We start from the raw sequence: 21,017 nt of genomic DNA on the forward strand, positions 1-21,017 counted from the left end.
GATGTGTAGATAACAGTCTGGGACAGGGCCCTCAACTGGTGGGTCGCAGTCAATAAAAAGGAAAGTAGACACTGAGACCTGGTACAGACATGGAAGATACAACACCTTTTAGGGTTAAGCAGTCCCAACAACTTTCGTTTCTAACTTGCATAATAACAACCAGTATTAACTAGTAGTAAAACTAATCTTCTAACTAAAACTAAAAAACATATATTGCCACAGTTTTTTTCATGGACATTAAAGTATTAAGGGGTAGGCTGAATAATACTGTGACCGTGGGCAGAATCCACCTAGAGGAGTCCTCTGCAGCTGCTATGGACCTTATGAAGTAAGTGAACCAGCCGAATCTTTGGTTGGTTCATCTACAATTTCCTTGGGTGGTGGAGACATTTGGTTTCTTCTCTTGAAATGTTATGCCATGTAGGCAAACAAGGGTAGGTAGAAACTTACCTATGGGATATGCTAACCGTCTCTCATGGTATAGGATAGGGCAGTGGTGACGAACCTATGCTCCAGAGGGGGCACTCAGAGGCAGGCAGGCTATTATAGCTGAATGATAAAGTACCTGGAAGATATACTATATTGGTATTCAGGTTAAATTGCCGTGTGGGCACTTTGCGATAAATAAGTGGGTATTGGGTTGTAGTTTGGACACTCGGCCTCAAAACAGTTTGCCATGACTGGGATAGGGTATAGAGTGCATATATTTGCCCAGCTACTCTTGAATGGCTTGATGATGATTTGTCTGTATCACACATAGTTTATGAATGTGACATTCTTTTACTTAAAGTGTTCTTCTGAACCGTGGGCAAGCCACCATACCACACCTGGCAGACAGACTCACCAAAGAACTAGTGTACCATATCTCTGTAAGTATGCAAAGTGTATAAAGTGTATTAAGTTAAGAGACCCCGATATAGACATAGATTAAAACAGTCTTCCAAGTTGAGGTGGTGCAGCAGCTGTAGAATAGCATGGGATTTAACAGGTAAGTAATGATTTGTTTATTTCATCACATTTCCACAGAACCCCTCCCCAAGCTATTTGTTTGCCCAACTTGGAAGACCCCTCTAAATGATCGAATTCTGGCTACTTGTAGCCTACATTGTTAGACTCAATAATAACACGGTATGCAATTAGTTCTTAAGCTCCCCCTAGTGGCAGCCAGTGGCAGCCTTTCCTCAGGAACGGTCATCAGTACCTGATTGATGAGAGTCCGAAACCTTGGACCCCCACGGATCAGCTGCTTGGGAAGGCACCAGTGCTTCTGTAAGCGCCCCAGCCTTCTCTCAGCTCACCAAGCACAGCACCGTACATTGTATAGTGGCTGTGCTTGGCGTCGCGCTCAGCCTCAATTACTGGGCTGCACCTAGGCCACGTGACACATGAACGTGTCGTCAGTGACCTAAGAAAAGCTGAGAGAAGGCCGCAGAGCTACTGCCAGTGCTGCTGCCTTCTCGAGCAGGCGATCGGCGGGGGTTCTTAGTGTCAGACTCCACCCACCGATCAGATACTGATGACCTATCCTGAGGATAGGTCATCAGTATTAAAATCTTGGAAAACCCCTTTAAAGTCTATGGACACCTTCACTGCTCTTTTTTATGATTGGTTTATACTAATTTTGGGCTAATAATTATTTTTTCAATTGTTATTTAGTAAACATTTTAGAAGTTTTTGTACTGCATGCAGTTAAAAATCTGTATATTTGAAGACTGTCCTTCCTGAGTTCCCTCTGCGGATGGCTCATATGAAGCTCTGATCTCCTGATCTCATAAACACTGATTATAGCTAACCTCTTATCAGACTGATAAGAATGTGGCATAAATGAGTGTTTATGAGCTGTCAGGAGAATAGAGATAAGGCTCAGTTGATGGAACTCAGGAGGGACAATCTGCAAATAGACTGATTGTAAACACATGCATCACAAAAACTTCTAAAAACTTTGAAAAAATTACTTTTAGCCCAAAATAAGTAAAATACAACCATCAAAATATTTCACTGAAGGTGTCCATAGCCTTTAAGAGTTACATGATAGCAGCACGTTGTACAATAAAGTGTTGTACTTTAGACTCCAGGCTAATACACGCTTCTTATAATGTACAATGTTTGGTAACCTGGCAGTTTATTTCACAAATTAAAGGATTTTTTCCCCTAAAATAAAGTAAGAAATTATATTGTTATGGATCAAGGCTGAAGGACAAGAGAGAGAATAATAATAGAAAACATTTTCATCTTCATTAGGTTTAGCAGAACCAATTCCAGCTAAAGGGAACCTATTATATTAGATCCTTTGCTATATATTGTTCTTGCCCATAGGTTTAAATATAGAATGAACTAGTCAATCTTGAACCTTTGGAACTCAGTGGAACCTGGTTGTTCAGAAGGATAGGTAAAAAAGTCTAAAAAGGGGTTGCCTGATGAAGAAAAGCCCTTTTCCTAGATAGACATCCGTGCAGCGATCAGTTGAAGCTTCCCACCCAAGGATGGCAGAAAGAAACTTAACATAGATCGTGGGTTTCCCACCACGTGGCTCGCTGTTAATGTAGACATGACATGATGGGACTTCACTACACAGGGTGCACTCTCGCATAGTCCATAAGAGGGGCATTCGGTCAGCCACTGCTCTCTTGGCACTTACAGGATAAGTTTACTTATCACAGTCTCTTATGCCACTCTTTGCATGTTTCTCTTATGGCGGCAATCTGACTGGTCTCTTACTCCCACCATGGCGTGTCACAGGTCTCCTGGACATTTGTTGGTGTGACAGCTAGGAAGTGCTATGAACGGCTTCCCCTGATCAATGCGCTGCTCTTCTATGGGTGTTACTACTCTGATTTGTCCCTAGGGCGGGGCACATATTTTCAAGTGTCACACACCCCCTCTTGCTAGCTAACTACCAAGCATTGTGGCTGGTCCTCTGTCTACCAGTAAGGGCATTCTACTATTTATAAACAACATCATTGTGCTACAGAGCATGGGGCATATCCCTTGTGCTGACGTCAGCCCAGCATTCTGGTTCCGCATGACATTAAAAGGATTTCCCAAGATTTTAAATACTGACGACCTATCCTCTGGATAGTTCTTTAGAATCTGATCGGTAGGGGTCTGACACCCGGGACCCTCGCCGATCAACGAAGGCATCGGCACTCCTGTGAGCATCCCAAACCTTTTAGTGCTCACCAAGTACAGCGCCGTACACTGTATAGCGGCTGTGCATGGTATCGCGATCAGCCTCATTCACTTGGGGGCCTCACTTGGCTGTCGTCACTTGGCCTAGGAAAAGCTGTGAGAAGGCCGAAGCACTACTGCGAGCACTGGTGCCTTCTCAAACAGCTGATTGGTGGGGGTCCTGGGTGTCGGACCCCCACTGATCAGATACTGATGATCGATCTATCCAGAGGATAGGTCATCAATATTTAAGTCTTAGAAAACGACTTTTAACTCTTACATGCTAACTACTTTACTGTCCTTATTTTTCACATCAACTGTGCATTCAGTGCAGTCACAGCTCAAACTATGGTAGCATCCGACTTATTGGAGCGAATTTGACTCATACGTATGTATCTCCATTAAACAGGCCAACTATGATGTCAACAGTCACCATACACAGCCCATTTATGGCACTTTACATATGCATTTAACTCACAAAGCATATACATTACTAACTCCCAGCAATCAGCTGTCACCAACAGCAGTCATGTAATGGACAGATGGGTAAACTTTTCTTACACGGTGGCCCTTTTGCTCAGTGAAGGGTTCTAGAGTAGAGCATCTTCCTCCTTGATGTCCATATGGTCTACTAGTTTTGTAGTCCAGAGCTGTATTCATAATTCTTCTGGCTGCCACTAGAGACAGTCAACACCCTGTGGACAGACACGCCCCGACAGGATGGCTGAGGTCCTATAATGATATATTGTGTAACAAATTGCATTCTAGGAGCAGAAGTTCTCCCTATAGGAGGTTTTGTTGTATATTATTTGGTGAATGATAATCATCAGAACATGGTCTGTACAGATACTGAACAAGCAGGAGATCCATGGAGGTTTGAGCTTTCAAAAGTTTCATAGGTCAGACATTCAGAACCAGTGATTGGCTTCACAGACAGAACAAGTTGTTTGGATTATTGACTCACATTTGGTGACTTTTTATGTTGCACGTCAGTCCTCTTTTTAACAAAAAACTTTTCCTATTTTAGAAAACATTACCCGGTATAGATCAGCAGATCCGAAGTAAGCTCCGGGAGGCAGAGGAGCAGCTCAGACAGATCGGCAGAGGCGTGCCTGACTCTGAAGAAGAGAAGGCTCAGTTTATAATAGCGGTAAGCACAGGTCTGGGGTATAAAACCCGTTATTCAATACTCTGTTGGGGAATCATGCATTAATAGAGGAGGGGGTCCCACATTCCGAAGAACCTCCATCTACAAAACAGATACCGAAAAGTGGCTTCAAGAGCATCCCTCTCTCTCTGGAGACAACATACCCATACATTTCTGGGACAGCATTGAAATCAGTGGGCATTGTGTAATGCTTAAAGGGGTTGTCTCATCTCGCCGTTACAAAAACAAGATGAAACACATTCCAGACCACCAGCTGGTTGAGTGCGCCAGCTCCCATAGCTGCCATGCTTCACAATTGGAGCGAACTCTGGCGTCCTCCTCTGGTGGTCAGTAGTGATGGACGAACATCTGCCGGGACGGTTCGCGAACGCGCGAACGCGATCAAATGTTCGCGAACCGCAAGTTCGCGGCGGGTCCCATTCATTTTAATGGCAGGCGAACCTGAAAAACCTTCAGCTCTTATTTGCAGCCAAGAAATAATTACTAGAAGTGCACAAATAGTCCTACAACATGGACAGTGACCGACCAGATGTATTATTCCAATTTGCGATCTCCATTAAAAAAAAAATTTAATGTGAAATATCGCCAATGTAATTTTTGCATGCGCAAATGCACTATAAAGAAAGTATATTGGTATATAACACCCCGCTTCAATTTGTTTTTTTGGGGGACGACTGGTATATCACACCAGTAGAAATTATTTGTTCCAATAACGCTTGTCCCTCTATATACCTGCAGTATCGCAGCAGAACCGCGCACAACTGCCGCACAACACAAATGCACTACAGTATACTGTCTAACATAGAAAGTCTATTATAACATTGTAAACGGAAGGCAATCCATTAGAATATACAAACGTTAATAATGTTACTATGAGGGTCCATTCACACGTCCGTAAGTGTTTTGCGGATCTGCAAAACACAGACACCGGCAATGTGCATTCCGCAATTTGTGGACCGCACATCGCCGGCACTATAATAGAAAATGCCTAATCTTGTCTGCAATTGCGGACAAGAATAGGACATGTTCTAGTTTTTTGCGGAAACGGAAGCACAGATGCGGAAGTGCGGATCCGCAAATGTGGATGCGGACAGAACATTCCGACCCCATTGAAAATGAATGGGTCTGCACCCATTCCGCAAAATTGCAGAACGGATGCGGACCCATTTTGCGGACGTGTGAATGGAAAAGATAGCCCTCAAAATGAAAATAAATGTAATTATTAAAGTTAAGCAAAAAGCATGGATGTGGTCGGCAATAACAAGTGCTCGGCGGCACTAAATCAGAAACCATATGTCCTACCGCAATCCGGGGGGTTCCAGTGCACATTCATGAATCCCGGAGGGAAAGCAAAAAACATCCATCCCTGGGCCAGATGATGATGTGGTATTGAAGGACAGGGTGGGCAAAGAACTGTCGCTGATATTGTCCTACAGGGGGTGCTATTCTGGCCCTGATAGCCTAGCCTCAGACCACCCGCCCTGATCAGAGCGACCCTGTCCAGAACCTTACCCGATATAAAAATGGCCCTAGTAAGCCCCTAGACCCCTGACTTCCAGGTGATCACTATATAGATCTGTGTGTTTTTGACTCATTATAAAAGTATATTATAAGTATATCGCTCCCCTCTGTGTATCACACCTATCGATAGCGCACCTATACTAGTCCTTAAAAGGACTTTTGTGGCCCTATTAGCTAGCGATTTGTGTCCCTAACAGCCTGTCCCTGCTCCACACAGCAACCTCTCCCTACACTGACAATACACAGAATGTAAAATGGCGGCCAGATCAGGTTTATTTATGAGGTAGGAGGTGTCCATGTGCTGGAACGTCTCTATTGGCTGTCCTGTACCACCTGATGGATGTGTCATGGGTCAAAGTTCTTCACAATGTAAAAGAATATGGCGGGCGCGAATATCTCCATATGTTCGGCGAATTGCGAACACGCAAAGTTCACCGCGAAACGACCGCCGGGCGAACCGAAAGGCCATCTCTAGTGGTCGGGAGTGTGTCTCACCTTGCCTTAGTAACAGCGAGATGAGACAACTCCTTTAAGTTCACCTGTGGTGGCCCAGCATGGAAATTGAACTCTTACTTCCAGGTTCTTCCACCAACAAATTCTGAGGGTTGAATTTTGGTTTTATTTTTTAAAAATTTTCGCAGAAAATCAGAGATTTCGATGACGGAATCATGAAAGTAGTAAATGGGGATGAAGAAGGAAGCACCGAAGACTTAAAACTTTTCAAAAACTTAAGAAGACTTTTTGAGTCTTGGGAAATGACCATTAAGAACTCCTGTGCAGTGTGTGAGTATGACGCTTATCTCCACCGCCCAGTATAATGATTCCAGTAGGCCTGTATAGCACCAACATATATCGCAGGGCTGTATACAGGTTGTCACTCACAATCGTATCTCATGTGTATACTAGGGGCAATTTTATGTGGTGCAAAGAAACAACTTAGGCTGAGTTCACATCACCGTTTAGCTTTCCGTTCTTCTGATCTGTTAGAAGAGATAGACAAAACAAAACAGGATCCTGTAAAAAGACCAGATCCTGTTGCATCAGTTGGCATCGATTTGAGCCATTTCCGTCCCATATCCGTTTTCTTTTAGACAGGAAAAAAAGTATTGCATGCAGGACTTTTTTTTACGTCTAAAAAACTAATCTCAGGCTCAAATGTCTCAAACGGATGCCAACTGATGCAACAGGATCCTTTTTTTTTTACAGGATCCTGTTTTGTCTATGTGTTCTTCTAACAGATCATAAGAACGGAAAGCTAAATGGTGATGTGACCTCAGCCTTATCTGTACTTTTTTTTTGTCTTTACATTTTTGGGGGGGGGGGGGGGGGGGGGCAGAACTCCCCAGTGACACGGCGTCATCCTGGAGTTACTGTAAAATTGTAACATGACTGAGACTAAGCTATGAATCTAGGGGGTCATTTGAGACTGCCCCTGAGCTGGCGGTGAATCCATCAAAGTTATGTAGAGGCGCCTGCTTCGGGACCTTATGCCCTATCCTGCGGATAGGTGATCATTTCTTATAGTGGGACATCCCCACTATAGTGGGACATCCCCACCGCCGCCGTTGGTGCCCAGCTCCTCCCCCGGTCTCGTCAGCGCTGCCTCAAACAACACAGATCCGCCTCCGGCTCTCCCTCAATGCCCCCTCCTTTTTTTCGGAAATCTCGCGTGTGCGCACAGGCCTGCGCCCGTGCGTACGCATCCTTTTCTCGCGCATGCGCATAACGCGAACTTAGAGCGATGATGCCGAAAGGATGCGTACGCACGGGCGAGATTTCCGAAAAAAATGAGGGGGCATTGAGGGAGAGCCGGAGGCGGATCTGTGTTGTTTGAGGCAGCGCTGACGAGACCGGGGGAGGAGCTGGGCACCAACGGCGGCGGCGGCAGGCGGCAGATTCAAGAGGAGAGGAACGCCCTGGGCACCTTATCTAGCTGATTGACAGGTGATATAAATCGATTTTTTACCTAAACGGCACCGCAGATCTAACATATAAGATGACAACTGTAATCAGAAGGGCACCATGAATAAAACGATAGTTAAAAAAGTGGGGGTTAGAAAGTGGTGACAGAGTCCCTTTAAAGTATTTTTTATTTAGCAAAAATAGTAAACCATAAAAAAATATAAACTTGTTATTTTTCCATAATTGTACTGACTACAGAATAAAGTTATCATGTCATTTATAACACCACATGGTGAACTCTGTAAAAAAAAAATAAAAAAAATAAACAACGGTGGAATTCCTGTAGCTATTTTTCTATCCCGCCAACCAAAATAAAAAATGAAAAAATTCTATAAATTAAATCTACACCAAAATGTTTCTGCCAAAAAATACAATACTGCAGTCATGTGTTGCTTCACCAATTCTGCCTGCTGTAGGTTCGCAATTTGGGTGCAGAGAGTATAATACATGACTGCAAGATCTGACTACGCAGGGTTTGTTTGTAGTCTGTAACCATGGGGACGCATAGGTCTTCATAAAAGTTGTATACTCAACATGCTAGGAGATTTTTTTAGTTTCGTTTCACGTATTACTTTAGGTACAGAAAATAAAGTTGGTTGCTATAACTGCACATAACGTTTAGGCTACATGCACACGACCGTTGTGTGTTTTGCGGTCCGCATATCGCGGATCCGCAAAACACGGATGGCGGAACGGCACGGACAGCCTTTAATATAACTGCCTATTCTTGTCCGCAAAGCGCCGACAAGAATAGGACAGGTTATATTTTTTTTGCGGACCACGGAACGGAGCGGCGCGAATGGGTACACATCCGAGCCTCCAAAGCTGCGGCTCGGATGCGGACCAAAAAAACGGTCGTGTGCATGAGGCCTTAAGAAGTATGATGTGGAGGGAGGGAACAAGAAAGGCTCTGTGGTCAAGCTAAGTGAGTCGGTGAGAGACAGCTCTTCAGAGCTTCCAAAAACTTGCTGTCAGCAGCTGCAAAGTGAAGAGCAGCTCTGGAGCAAAAACTGCTAAAAGAACAGGAAGATTCATGAGCAATTTAAAGTTTTTGAGGGTTTTTGGATATGCTACTGTTACAAAGGAAGAGCAAAACTTTTATTTCCATTTTTCTTTCTTTTTATCTGTAGAACTCATCCAGAGATGTTTCAGAGACGTAGCTTCGAATTGTTTCGTTCAGTTTGAAAATCTTTATCATGCTGCCACGGTAAAGTTCATATCTTTATATTCTAATATTCATTGAGGGGGTTGATAGGCTTAGAAAACTATGGAACAATGTCATCTGACCCAAGGGAGAGTCACAAGAACCACCCCATATATGCACATCCGACAATCCAAAATTATCAAAAATATAAAGTTTATTAGACACACCAACAAATACACATTAAAAATTGTATACAATTAGAAGAAAGTGCGGTGTACAATAAATAAACATAACTGACACATACAGGTCCACTAAAATGCCACAATAAGCATATATGTTATAAGCCAGCACGTAAATGTTCCATATAAAGCATAAAGCAAATATAGAGTAAGGTAAGACCATTGAAAATACAAACAAACCAAGATAAAGTCTGAGTAAAAGAGTCAAACCTAAATAGACCGCTGGTATAGTGGACCTGTAACAATGAGAACGCACCCAACGCGTATCGCCGGAGCAATCCGACTTCCTCAGGAGTAAGGAGCCAAATGTTGGGGTATCATATTATATGGGGTAACAAATGAGGTATAAATGTAGTTCACCTGTGCAGCAGGGTATTGTGAGCAATCAGAGAATGAATTGGGCCGTTTGTGGCCGGAAACCGGCTGATCATGTGACTTGTACTTCCGGTTTCCGGCCACAAACAGCACAATGTCCGATGTTTTTCAGGACCTATTGAAAATGAATGGGTATGCAACTGGTCCAGATCTGTTCCGCAAAAAACGGAACAGATCAGGAAAGAAACAACGGACGTGTGAATGGACCCTTAGTATCAGGGCATCCTCTGCTGAGAGTGGTTACAAAGAACGCCTCTCGATCTGGAGGACCAGATGTAATGCTTTGTTTCCCCCAGTCGTGGTGCCTCAGGGATATCCCTCTGCTACAGCCAGATTTCCCCTCAGAAAACGCAGATTAGAGACCAGACCTGGCGCTTTTGACACTGATTGTATGGCCAATCCATCCCACTTTTTGTTATTTTCGATGGAAAAAATAATAGTCTACTTTAGGATTTGGGTGCATACTGAGACAGAATTGTGATAGATTTCCAAGATGTTATGGTTTTAGGATTATATAAGTACTGGTACCCATTTTTAAATAAAACGAGTTAAAAATTACTCTTAAATAATTCTGTATACAGAATTACTCATATTGCCGATAGTTTTTTTTACATCTGCTCTCTCTTTTATTTTGTATTTTAAGGACAGTATTGAAGATATTTCTCACCAGCAGAAGAGTGAGGCTGATGGAATAATCAATTTACAGTTCAAAATGGAGAAAATCATTCATTGCCAGGATAGCCTGTACTGTGAAGTGTTGTCAGCGATAAAAGATGCAGAGAGGGGAAAACTCCTGCAGGACCAGGGGCAGCTGTCCATGAATGAACTGGCCTGTCACCTGGAGGCATATTTTCGGGTGAGTCACATGTGTAGAAAAGAGAAATCAACAATCAGTCCAGCAGACGGACCAACCATGCGACTCGTATATTTATCATTGAAAAACCATGTGGTGTAGTATAGAGGATCTCTCAGCTCTCCTGTGTGGTGTAGTATAGAGGATCTGTCAGCTCTCCTGTGTGGTATAGTATAGAGGATCTGTCAGCTCTCCTGTGCGGTGTAGTATAGAGGATCTGTCAGCTCTCCTGTGTGGTGTAGTATAGAGGATCTCTCAGCTCTCCTGTGTGGTGTAGTATAGAGGATCTGTCAGCTCTCCTGTGTGGTGTAGTATAGAGGATCTGTCAGCTCTCCTGTGTGGTGTAGTATAGAGGATCTGTCAGCTCCCCTGTGTGGTGTAGTATAGAGGATCTGCCAGCTCTCCTGTGTGGTGTAGTATAGAGAATCTGTCAGTTCTCCTGTGTGGTGTAGTATAGAGGATCTGTCAGCTCTCCTGTGCGGTGTAGTATAGAGGATCTGTCAGCTCTCCTGTGTGGTGTAGTATAGAGGATCTGTCAGCTCTCCTGTGTGGTGTAGTATAGAGGATCTGTCGGCTCTCCTGTGTGGTGTAGTATAGAGGATCTGTCGGCTCTCCTGTGTGGTGTAGTATAGAGGATCTGTCAGCTCTCCCGTGTGATGTAGTATAGAGGATCTGTCGTCTCTCCTGTGTGGTGTAGTATAGAGGATCTGTCGGCTCTCCTGTGTGGTGTAGTATAGAGGATCTGTCGGCTCTGCTGTGTGGTGTAGTATAGAGGATCTGTCAGCTCTCCTGTGTGGTGTAGTATAGAGGATCTGTCAGCTCTCCTGTGTGGTGTAGTATAGAGGATCTGCCAGCTCTCCTGTGTGGTGTAGTATAGAGGATCTGCCAGCTCTCCTGTGTGGTGTAGTATAGAGAATCTGTCAGTTCTCCTGTGTGGTGTAGTATAGAGGATCTGTCGGCTCTCCTGTGTGGTGTAGTATAGAGGATCTGTCAGCTCTGCTGTGTGGTGTAGTATAGAGGATCTGTCAGCTCTCCTGTGTGGTATAGTATAGAGGATCTGTCAGCTCTCCTGTGCGGTGTAGTATAGAGGATCTGTCAGCTCTCCTGTGTGGTGTAGTATAGAGGATCTGCCAGCTCTCCTGTGTGGTGTAGTATAGAGAATCTGTCAGTTCTCCTGTGTGGTGTAGTATAGAGGATCTGTCAGCTCTCCTGTGTGGTGTAGTATAGAGGATCTGCCAGCTCTCCTGTGTGGTGTAGTATAGAGGATCTGTCGGCTCTCCTATGCGGTGTAGTGTAGAGGATTTCTCAGCTCTCCTGTGTGGTGTAGTATAGAGGATCTGTCAGCTCTCCTGTGTGGTGTAGTATAGAGGATCTCTCAGCTCTCCTATGCGGTGTAGTGTAGAGGATTTGTCAGCTCTCCTGTGTGGTGTAGTATAGAGGATTTGTCAGCTCTCCTGTGCGGTGTAGTATAGAAGATCTCTCAGCTCTCCTGTGTGGTGTAGTATAGAGGATCTGTCAGCTCTCCTGTGTGGTGTAGTATAGAGGATCTGTCAGCTCTCCTGTGTGGTGTAGTATAGAGGATCTGTCAGCTCTCCTGTGTGGTGTAGTATAGAGGATCTGTCAGCTCTTCTGTGCGGTGTAGTATAGAGGATCTGTCAGCTCTCCTGTGTGGTGTAGTATAGAGGATCTGTCAGCTCTCCTGTGTGGTGTAGTATAGAGGATCTGTCAGCTCTCCTGTGTGGTGTAGTATAGAGGATCTGTCGGCTCTCCTGTGTGGTGTAGTGTAGAGGATTTGTCAGCTCTCCTGTGTGGTGTAGTATAGAGGATCTGTCGGCTCTCCTGTGCGGTGTAGTATAGAGGATCTGTCAGCTCTCCTGTGTGGTGTAGTATAGAGGATCTGTCAGCTCTCCTGTGTGGTGTAGTATAGAGGATCTGTCAGCTCTCCTGTGTGGTGTAGTATAGAGGATCTGTCAGCTCTCCTGTGCGGTGTAGTATAGAGGATCTGTCAGCTCTCCTGTGTGGTGTAGTATAAAGGATCTGTCAGCTCTCCTGTGTGGTGTAGTATAGAGGATCTGTCAGCTCTCCTGTGTGGTGTAGTATAGAGGATCTGTCAGCTCTCCTGTGTGGTGTAGTATAGAGGATCTGTTGGCTCTCCTGTGCGGTGTAGTATAGAGGATCTGTCGGCTCTCCTGTGCGGTGTAGTATAGAGGATCTGTCGGCTCTCCTGTGCGGTGTAGTATAGAGGATCTGTCAGCTCTCCTGTGTGGTGTAGTATAGAGGATCTGTCAGCTCTCCTGTGCGGTGTAGTATAGAGGATCTGTCAGCTCTCCTGTGTGGTGTAGTATAGAGGATCTGTCGGCTCTCCTGTGTGGTGTAGTATAGAGGATCTGTCGGCTCTCCTGTGTGGTGTAGTATAGAGGATCTGTCGGCTCTCCTGTGTGGTGTAGTATAAAGGATCTGTCGGCTCTGCTGTGTGGTGTAGTATAGAGGATCTGTCGGCTCTCCTGTGTGGTGTAGTATAGAGGATCAGTCAGCTCTCCTGTGTGGTGTAGTATAGAGGATCAGTCAGCTCTCCTGTGTGGTGTAGTATAGAGGATCAGTCAGCTCTCCTGTGTGGTGTAGTATAGAGGATCTGTCGGCTCTCCTGTGTGGTGTAGTATAGAGGATCAGTCAGCTCTCCTGTGTGGTGTAGTATAGAGGATCTGTCAGCTCTCCTGTGTGGTGTAGTATAGAGGATCTGTCAGCTCTCCTGTGCGGTGTAGTATAGAGGATCTCTCAGCTCTCCTGTGTGGTGTAGTATAGAGGATCTGTCGGCTCTCCTGTGTGGTGTAGTATAGAGCAGTGTTTCCCAACCAGTGTGCCTCCAGCTGTTGCAAAACTACAACTCCCAGCATGCCCGCACAGCCAAAGGCTGTCCAGGCATGCTGGGAGTTGTAGTTTTGCAACAGCTGGAGGCACACTGGTTGGGAAACACTGGTATAGAGGATCTGTCGGCTCTCCTGTGTGGTGTAGTATAGAGGATCTGTCAGCTCTCCTGTGTGGTGTAGTATAAAGGATCTGTCGGCTCTGCTGTGTGGTGTAGTATAGAGGATCTGTCGGCTCTCCTGTGTGGTGTAGTATAGAGGATCAGTCAGCTCTCCTGTGTGGTGTAGTATAGAGGATCAGTCAGCTCTCCTGTGTGGTGTAGTATAGAGGATCAGTCAGCTCTCCTGTGTGGTGTAGTATAGAGGATCTGTCGGCTCTCCTGTGTAGTGTAGTATAGAGGATCAGTCAGCTCTCCTGTGTGGTGTAGTATAGAGGATCTGTCAGCTCTCCTGTGTGGTGTAGTATAGAGGATCTGTCAGCTCTCCTGTGCGGTGTAGTATAGAGGATCTGTCAGCTCTGCTGTGTGGTGTAGTATAGAGGATCTGTCAGCTCTCCTGTGTGGTGTAGTATAGAGGATCAGTCAGCTCTCCTGTGTGGTGTAGTATAGAGGATCAGTCAGCTCTCCTGTGTGGTGTAGTATAGAGGATCTGTCAGTTCTCCTGTGTGGTGTAGTATAGAGGATCTGTCAGCTCTCCTGTGCGGTGTAGTATAGAGGATCTGTCAGCTCTCCTGTGTGGTGTAGTATAGAGGATCTGTCAGCTCTCCTGTGTGGTGTAGTATAGAGGATCTGTCAGCTCTCCTGTGCGGTGTAGTATAGAGGATCTGTCAGCTCTCCTGTGTGGTGTAGTATATAGGATCTGTCAGCTCTCCTGTGCGGTGTAGTATAGAGGATCTGTCAGCTGTCCTGTGCGGTGTAGTATAGAGGATCTGTCAGCTCTCCTGTGTGGTGTAGTATAGAGGATCTGTCAGCTCTCCTGTGTGGTGTAGTATAGAGGATCTGTCAGCTCTCCTGTGTGGTGTAGTATAGAGGATCTGTCAGCACTCCTGTGTGGTGTAGTATAGAGGATCTGCCAGCTCTCCTGTGTGGTGTAGTATAGAGGATCTGTCAGCTCTCCTGTGCGGTGTAGTATAGAGGATCTGTCAGCTCTCCTGTGTGGTGTAGTATAGAGGATCTGTCAGCTCTCCTGTGTGGTGTAGTATAGAGGATCTGTCAGATCTCCTGTGTGGTGTAGTATAGAGGATCTGTCAGCTCTCCTGTGTGGTGTAGTATAGAGGATCTGTCAGCTCTCCTGTGCGGTGTAGTATAGAGGATCTGTCAGCTCTCCTGTGCGGTGTAGTATAGAGAATCTGTCAGCTCTCCTGTGTGGTGTAGTATAGAGGATCTGTCAGCTCTCCTGTGTGGTGTAGTATATAGGATCTGTCAGCTCTGCTGTGTGGTGTAGTATAGAGGATCTGTCAGCTCTCCTGTGCGGTGTAGTATAGAGGATCTGTCAGCTCTCCTGTGTGGTGTAGTATAGAGGATCTGTCAGCTCTTTTGATACATATTAAATACTTGCATTGAAATAACAAACAAGTTAAATTTTTTCTTAGAAATCTGGTTTTCTATTCCAGTTTTTCCTCCTTGCCATTTCTTTGTCAAAGGGACATGTCCTAAAACATTTTTCTCCATACCTTCCCGTGTGATGTCAGATATGTGTGCTCTCAATCAGATGCTAAGCCTTTGCTGCTCTCCCCCTCGCACTGTTACCGGGTCACTGAAGCTGCATCAACCTCCTCCCCCTCCTTCCCGTTTATATTGCTGTTTTTCACTAGATGGATTCTATTGTGACTAAACAGCTTTTGAACAGTCACAGAGGACTTGCAGGCAGGAAAAATAGATTTACAGGCTTCTAAAGGTGAAGGTATTAGAAGATAAAACTTTTACAACACTTTATTTTCCACTGTATTCCAGAACACCACCACTCGTTTGGCGAATCAGGTCCCTCTGATTATCCAGCATTACATTCTGTATGAGTTTAAGGACCATCTACAATATCGAATGATCCGTTTACTGGAAGAAAGAAACAGGACTGACTTGCTGGAAGAAAGAGACGGACTTTCTGGAGAGAGACAGAAGCTCAAGGATCAGATTCAGCGACTCAGGCTTGCCCGGGAACGTTTACAAAAATTCTGAATCTTAGTGAAGGATGAAGAAATCCCTTTTGACTTTATTTCACAGAAAGCGAATATCATAATTGCATGAAATCATGAGGAGTAATGGGCATTTGGTGGTCCATGGCCAGTATAATATGGGCATCTTCTTCTTTCTGCAGTATTGGCCAGATATTCTGTGTAGAATTGTGGAGGTCCCGAGTCTATAACTTGTGGCCATTTGTGGCAATCACTCTCCTTAGTCAATGGAACAAAAAGTGCCAAAATATCTGAGTGCGTGCCGCACTTGGCTGTTTCTGTATGTTCCATAGAGTATAATGGAGAGGGAACGAGCAGCTAACTACAGTTACTCTACGGGGACAAAAGTCACTTTGCATTGTTATTTGTGGTCCTCGGATGTGGACAATGGCCACTTCCGAGACATTCTGAGTCTACTTTCACACTCACATTTTGACTTTCCGTTTGTGAGATCCGTTCAGGGCTCTCACACGCGGTCCAAAACGGATCAGTTTGCATTCTAATGCATTCTGAATGGAAAAGGATCCGCTCAGAACGCATCAGTTTGCATTAGTTCAGTCTCCAATCCACTTTGGAGACGGACACCAAAATGCTGCTTGAGTTACTTTCACTAAAAGACTTATTAATAAATGGTTTCCATGACTTTTCTGCCTCTTTCTAACTAAGCAAATATGCAAAATCCACATTGGAGTTCATTTCACTTGAGTCAAATAGACATATTGATATGGTTAATAGGCAAGGGTTAGATTAAGATCTGTTGAGGGACAAAACCAACTGAAGAGAAATGAGACAGAAAATTGTGGAGCTAAATTATGGCAAAATAATACTGCAGTAACGTGCACTAATAATACTGACATACTATGCTTAAACAGCGCCCAGATAACACTGATCAGATCCTAGGATTTCAAGGCAATCATGGGACACTAGTAGTTGAGCTCTTCTCTGAATGATTCCTGAGTCTGAATGGTGGTCAAACATGCAATCGATGGCTCTCCATTCACCGATATGGAACTTCTAGAGATAGCCGAACATTGTGCATGGGTCCACAGAAAATGAATGGAACGGTGGACCCATGCTAAACCGCGTTTCCATTGATATGACAAAACACAGGACTCCTGTTCTCATGGTCTGTTTAACCCCACAATGAGACATTTAACCCCTATCCTGAACATAATAGGGTGCTCCGTTAGATCTTTGCTATGGGGCCCCTTCTGAACTGCTTTGATCTAAAGTCTGGGGATTAAAGGGGCTATCAGTGGCATGATGTGTAGCTCCTGGGGCTCCAATGCAAATGTTCTAACAGGTTCCCAACTAGAATGCATGTGCAGTACTGGTGTGAGATGGAAATTTGTTTCGAAGCACACAATGTCTGCCGAGGTGCTTTCCATTTTGAGAACATGAGTGTTGGTGGAGAATTACAATATTTGGAGGATGTTATGTGTTCCCCATACCTTGTAATGTGTTCCTCATACAGTATATTCAGTGACTGTGGTGATTCTCAAATTATTGGTGAGTGTTCCTAACACTTACACTACTAGGATGTTATTGGATACTACTGAGGTTATCACTAGAGGTGAACGAATAAAAAAAAAAAATCGATTCAGCCGTTTCGCCGAATTGTAAAAAAAAAATCATTTTGATCCAAATTTATTCGTGGCGAATCTAGTTAAAAATCTGCTATTTTCTGGTTGCAGAGAGCGTTTATAGGGGTGTAGAACACTGTGCCTTGCAGTAACACGTATAGGGAGTCTGCTGTGGTAGTGACACAATACTGTGAGTCCGTATGACATGCAGATGACAGGCGTCGCTCTAAGAATCACTGCACACTTTACTTATTTGGGCAGTCACAGGGCCAAAACTGACCAAATAACTCATGTATGAACTCAGCCTTACAGGTCAATGTTAGCGCCAAGAAGAAGCGCACTCCTTTTACACCATCGGCAGCTGATTCCACATAGATGTCTACAGAACCTGTTCTATTAAACGCTTACACAAGTAAAGCCCCCCCGACAGAGTGGAGAGGGGGTTGCAGTAAGTTTGTGTTGACTTCATTGGTTATTTTGCCCTTTCTCTGATCCGTCAGAACAATAACCCCCAAAAAACGGATCCTGTCTGTGGAGCATCCGCCTTCGCTCAGTCAGCATTTGGTCAGTAATCCATCAGTATTGCTAATGCCAAAAAAAACCAGGAGTGCATCCAAAACAGAGATGACACGTGAATAGAATATTTGCATGTCTTCTGTGTTTTGTACCCACCAGTGGTGTACTAAGGGGGAAGGGGGAGGGGGGGGGCGGTCCGCCCCGGGTGTCGGCTCTTAGGGGGGTGCCAGAAGCAATGAGCACTTCCATCAATACAGATAGAAGCGCTTATAGCTGGGAGCTGCGGTCCTGTCACTCACCGGTCAGCTCCCGCGCTCCTCCCCTCCTTCAGGCCAGCGGAGCACAGAATAGTGAAGCAGGAAGACTTCTCCACCATTCAGTCTGCAGGCACAGATCGCGCTGCTAGCCTGTGTGGGCGGAGCCTGTAATCTGGAAATCTGCATAAGCTCTGCCCACACAGTGCTGCAACGCGATCTGTGCCTGCAGGGAAGAGAGGTATGTGAGCTTCAGGAACCGGACAAGGTGAGTAGTTACTGTTTTTCAGTTTTCTTTTTTTTAAACAGAGGGGGCACAGAGGGCTTTATTACTATGGAAGGGGCACAGAGGACTTTATTACTATGGAGGGGGCACAGAGGTCATTACTACTATGGAGGGGGCACAGAGGGCATTATTAATGTGAAGGGGGCGCAATGAGCATTTCTACTATGGAGGAGGCACAGAGCCAGAGGGCATTACTACAAAGAAGGGGGCACAGAGAGCATTATTATTGTGAAGGGGGCACAGTGGGCATTACTACTGTGAAGGGGGCACAATAGGGATTTCTACTATGGAGGGGGCACAGAGGTCATTATTACTATGAAAGGGGAACAGTGGGCATTATTACTATAAAGGGGCACAATGGGGATTATTACTATGAAGGGGACACAATGGGGATTATTACTATGAAGGGGGCACAATGGGGATTATTACTGTGAAGGGGGCATAATGGGGATTATTACTGTGAAGGGGGCACAATGTGGGCATAACTACTGTGAGGGGGCACATATCGGTACAAAACTACTGTGAAGGTTGTACAATGAGGGCAATAATACTGTGAGGGGGTACAATTTTTGTTAAAGTATTGGGGGGGAGCTGCCAAAGAAAGGACCCGCCCCAGGTGCCAAGCACCCCAGGCACGCCACTGGCACCCACTCCTGATTTTGGCTTCCAAATCACAAACCAATTCTGATGGGACCATACAGGCCTTACAGCTGCTACATAGAAACCTAGAATGTGTCGGCAGATAAGAACCATTTGGCCCATCTAGTCTGCCCAATATACTGATTACTATGAATAGCCCTTGGCCCTATCTTATATGAAGGATGGCCTTATGCCTATCCCATGCATGCTTGAACTCCTTCACTGTATTTGCAGCTACCACTTCTGCAGGAAGGCTATTCCATGCATCCACTACTCTCTCAGTAAAGTAATACTTTCTGATATTCCTTTTAAACCTTTGCCCCTCTAATTTAAAACTATGTCCTCTTGTAGCAGTTTTTCTTCTTTTAAATATTCTCTCCTCTTTTATCTTGTTGATTCCCTTTATGTATTTAAAAGTTTCTATCATATCCCCTCTGTCTCGTCTTTCTTCCAAGCTATACATGTTAAGGTCCTTTAATCTTTCCTGGTAAGTTTTATCCTCCAATTGTCACGGAAGGTGTACAGGAAACAAGACAACACAAAATGAATATACGACTCACTGGATCCAAAACTAAGACAGAAAAACACAATTGAATGCACAACACTTATCTTGTAGAAGACTGAGAAGTAGGATTAGCATGCACACACACTCCAGGAAGTAATATAAACCGCAAACTGATGCACTATGGGGAGGGATTTAAAGGTATGCAATCAGTACAACTACATGACAGCTGAGAGAGGCTAACGAGATGAGGAACTGAAAGCAAAACAAAGGAAGCTCAAGGAGGAGGTTCTGAAAGGCATCTGTCAGAGCTTCTCAGATGTCTGGTGGTGACAGTACCCCTCCTTCTACGAGTGGACTCCGGAAACTCAGAGCCCACCTTCTCAGGATGGGACCTATGGAAAGCCCTGATGAGACGAGTGGCCTTAATGTCCGTCACTGGGACCTACATCCTCTCCTCAGGACCATAACCCTCCCAATGAACGAGGTACTGGAGAGAACCGCGGACAACACGAGAATCCACAATCCTAGAGACCTGAAATTCAAGATTACCATCAACCATAATCGGAGGAGGAGGCAAAGACGAGGGTACAATGGGTTGGACATAAGGTTTTAATAAGGACTTATAAAAAACATTATGGATTTTCCAAGTCTGAGGAAGATCAAGACGGTAGGCAACAGGATTGATGACAGACAAGATTTTGTAAGGCCCAATAAACTTAGGACCCAACTTCCAGGAGGGAACCTTCAATTTGATATTCTTAATAGACAACCACACCAGATCACCAACATTCAGGTCCGGACCAGGCACACGTCTCTTATCCGCCACACGCTTGTATCTCTCACTCATGCTCTTTAGATTATCCTGAATCTTTTGCCAAATAGATGACAAAGACGGGGAGAATCTGTCCTCATCAGGTAAAGCAGAAGACCCCTCTCCCGAGAATGTCCCAAACTGCGGATGAAACCCATATGCACCAAAAAATGGTGACTTATCAGAGGACTCCTGACGACGGTTATTTAAAGCAAACTCAGCAAGGGACAAAAAAAACACCAATCCTCCTGATTCTCCGCACAAAACAGCGCAGATATGTCTCCAGATTCTGATTGACGCGCTCTGTCTGGCCATTCGACTGCGGGTGGAAAGCAGAAGAGAATGACAACCGAACCCCCAAGCGAGAACAGAAAGCCTTCCAGAATCTGGAAACAAACTGCGTGCCCCTATCAGAGACTATGTCTGAAGGAATACCATGCAATTTGACAATGTGATCAATAAATGCCTGCGCCAGGGTCTTAGCATTGGGCAACCCAGGAAAAGGGATGAAATACACCATTTTGCTAAAACGGTCCACCACCACCAGAATCACAGTCTTCCCCGAGGAACGAGGCAGGTCCGTTATGAAGTCCATGGACAGATGTGTCCAAGGACGGGAAGGAATGGGTAAGGGAAGGAGAGGACCTGATGGCCGTGAATGAGGGACTTTGGCACGAGCGCAGGTCTCGCAGGCTGCCACAAAACCCTCAACCGACTTACGAAGCGCCGGCCACCAGAATCTCCGAGCGATGAGATCCACTGTGGCTCTTGCTCCCGGGTGCCCAGCAAGGACCGTATCGTGGTGTTCCTTAAAAATCTTGTGTCTTAAAGCGAGAGGCACAAACAACCTCCCAGGAGGACAAAGATCAGGAGCCTCTGACTGGGCTACCTGCACCTCTGCCCCCAATTCAGGATAAAGAGCAGAGACCACCACACCTTCAGCCAAAATGGGACCCGGG

General features: G+C 45.1%; 1 protein-coding gene across 2 annotated transcripts in view; it reads left to right on the top strand.

Annotated features, from left to right (window-relative positions):
- The window catches only part of LOC122930707 (interferon-induced GTP-binding protein Mx-like), a 50,411-nt gene extending 40,135 nt beyond the window's left edge, over positions 1-10,276 (top strand). For both annotated transcript variants that reach the window (XM_044284268.1, XM_044284269.1), the window contains 5 exons: positions 791-869; positions 4,196-4,318; positions 6,499-6,640; positions 8,950-9,026; positions 10,221-10,276. In XM_044284268.1, coding sequence (XP_044140203.1) covers positions 791-869; positions 4,196-4,318; positions 6,499-6,640; positions 8,950-8,951 — 346 coding nt within the window. In that variant the 3' untranslated portion in view covers positions 8,952-9,026; positions 10,221-10,276. The remainder of the gene's footprint in view (positions 1-790; positions 870-4,195; positions 4,319-6,498; positions 6,641-8,949; positions 9,027-10,220) is intronic.
- The last annotated feature ends 10,741 nt before the right edge of the window (positions 10,277-21,017 follow it).

This window comes from Bufo gargarizans, chromosome 3 (assembly GCF_014858855.1).
Source record: "Bufo gargarizans isolate SCDJY-AF-19 chromosome 3, ASM1485885v1, whole genome shotgun sequence".
Lineage (NCBI taxonomy): Eukaryota > Metazoa > Chordata > Amphibia > Anura > Bufonidae > Bufo > Bufo gargarizans.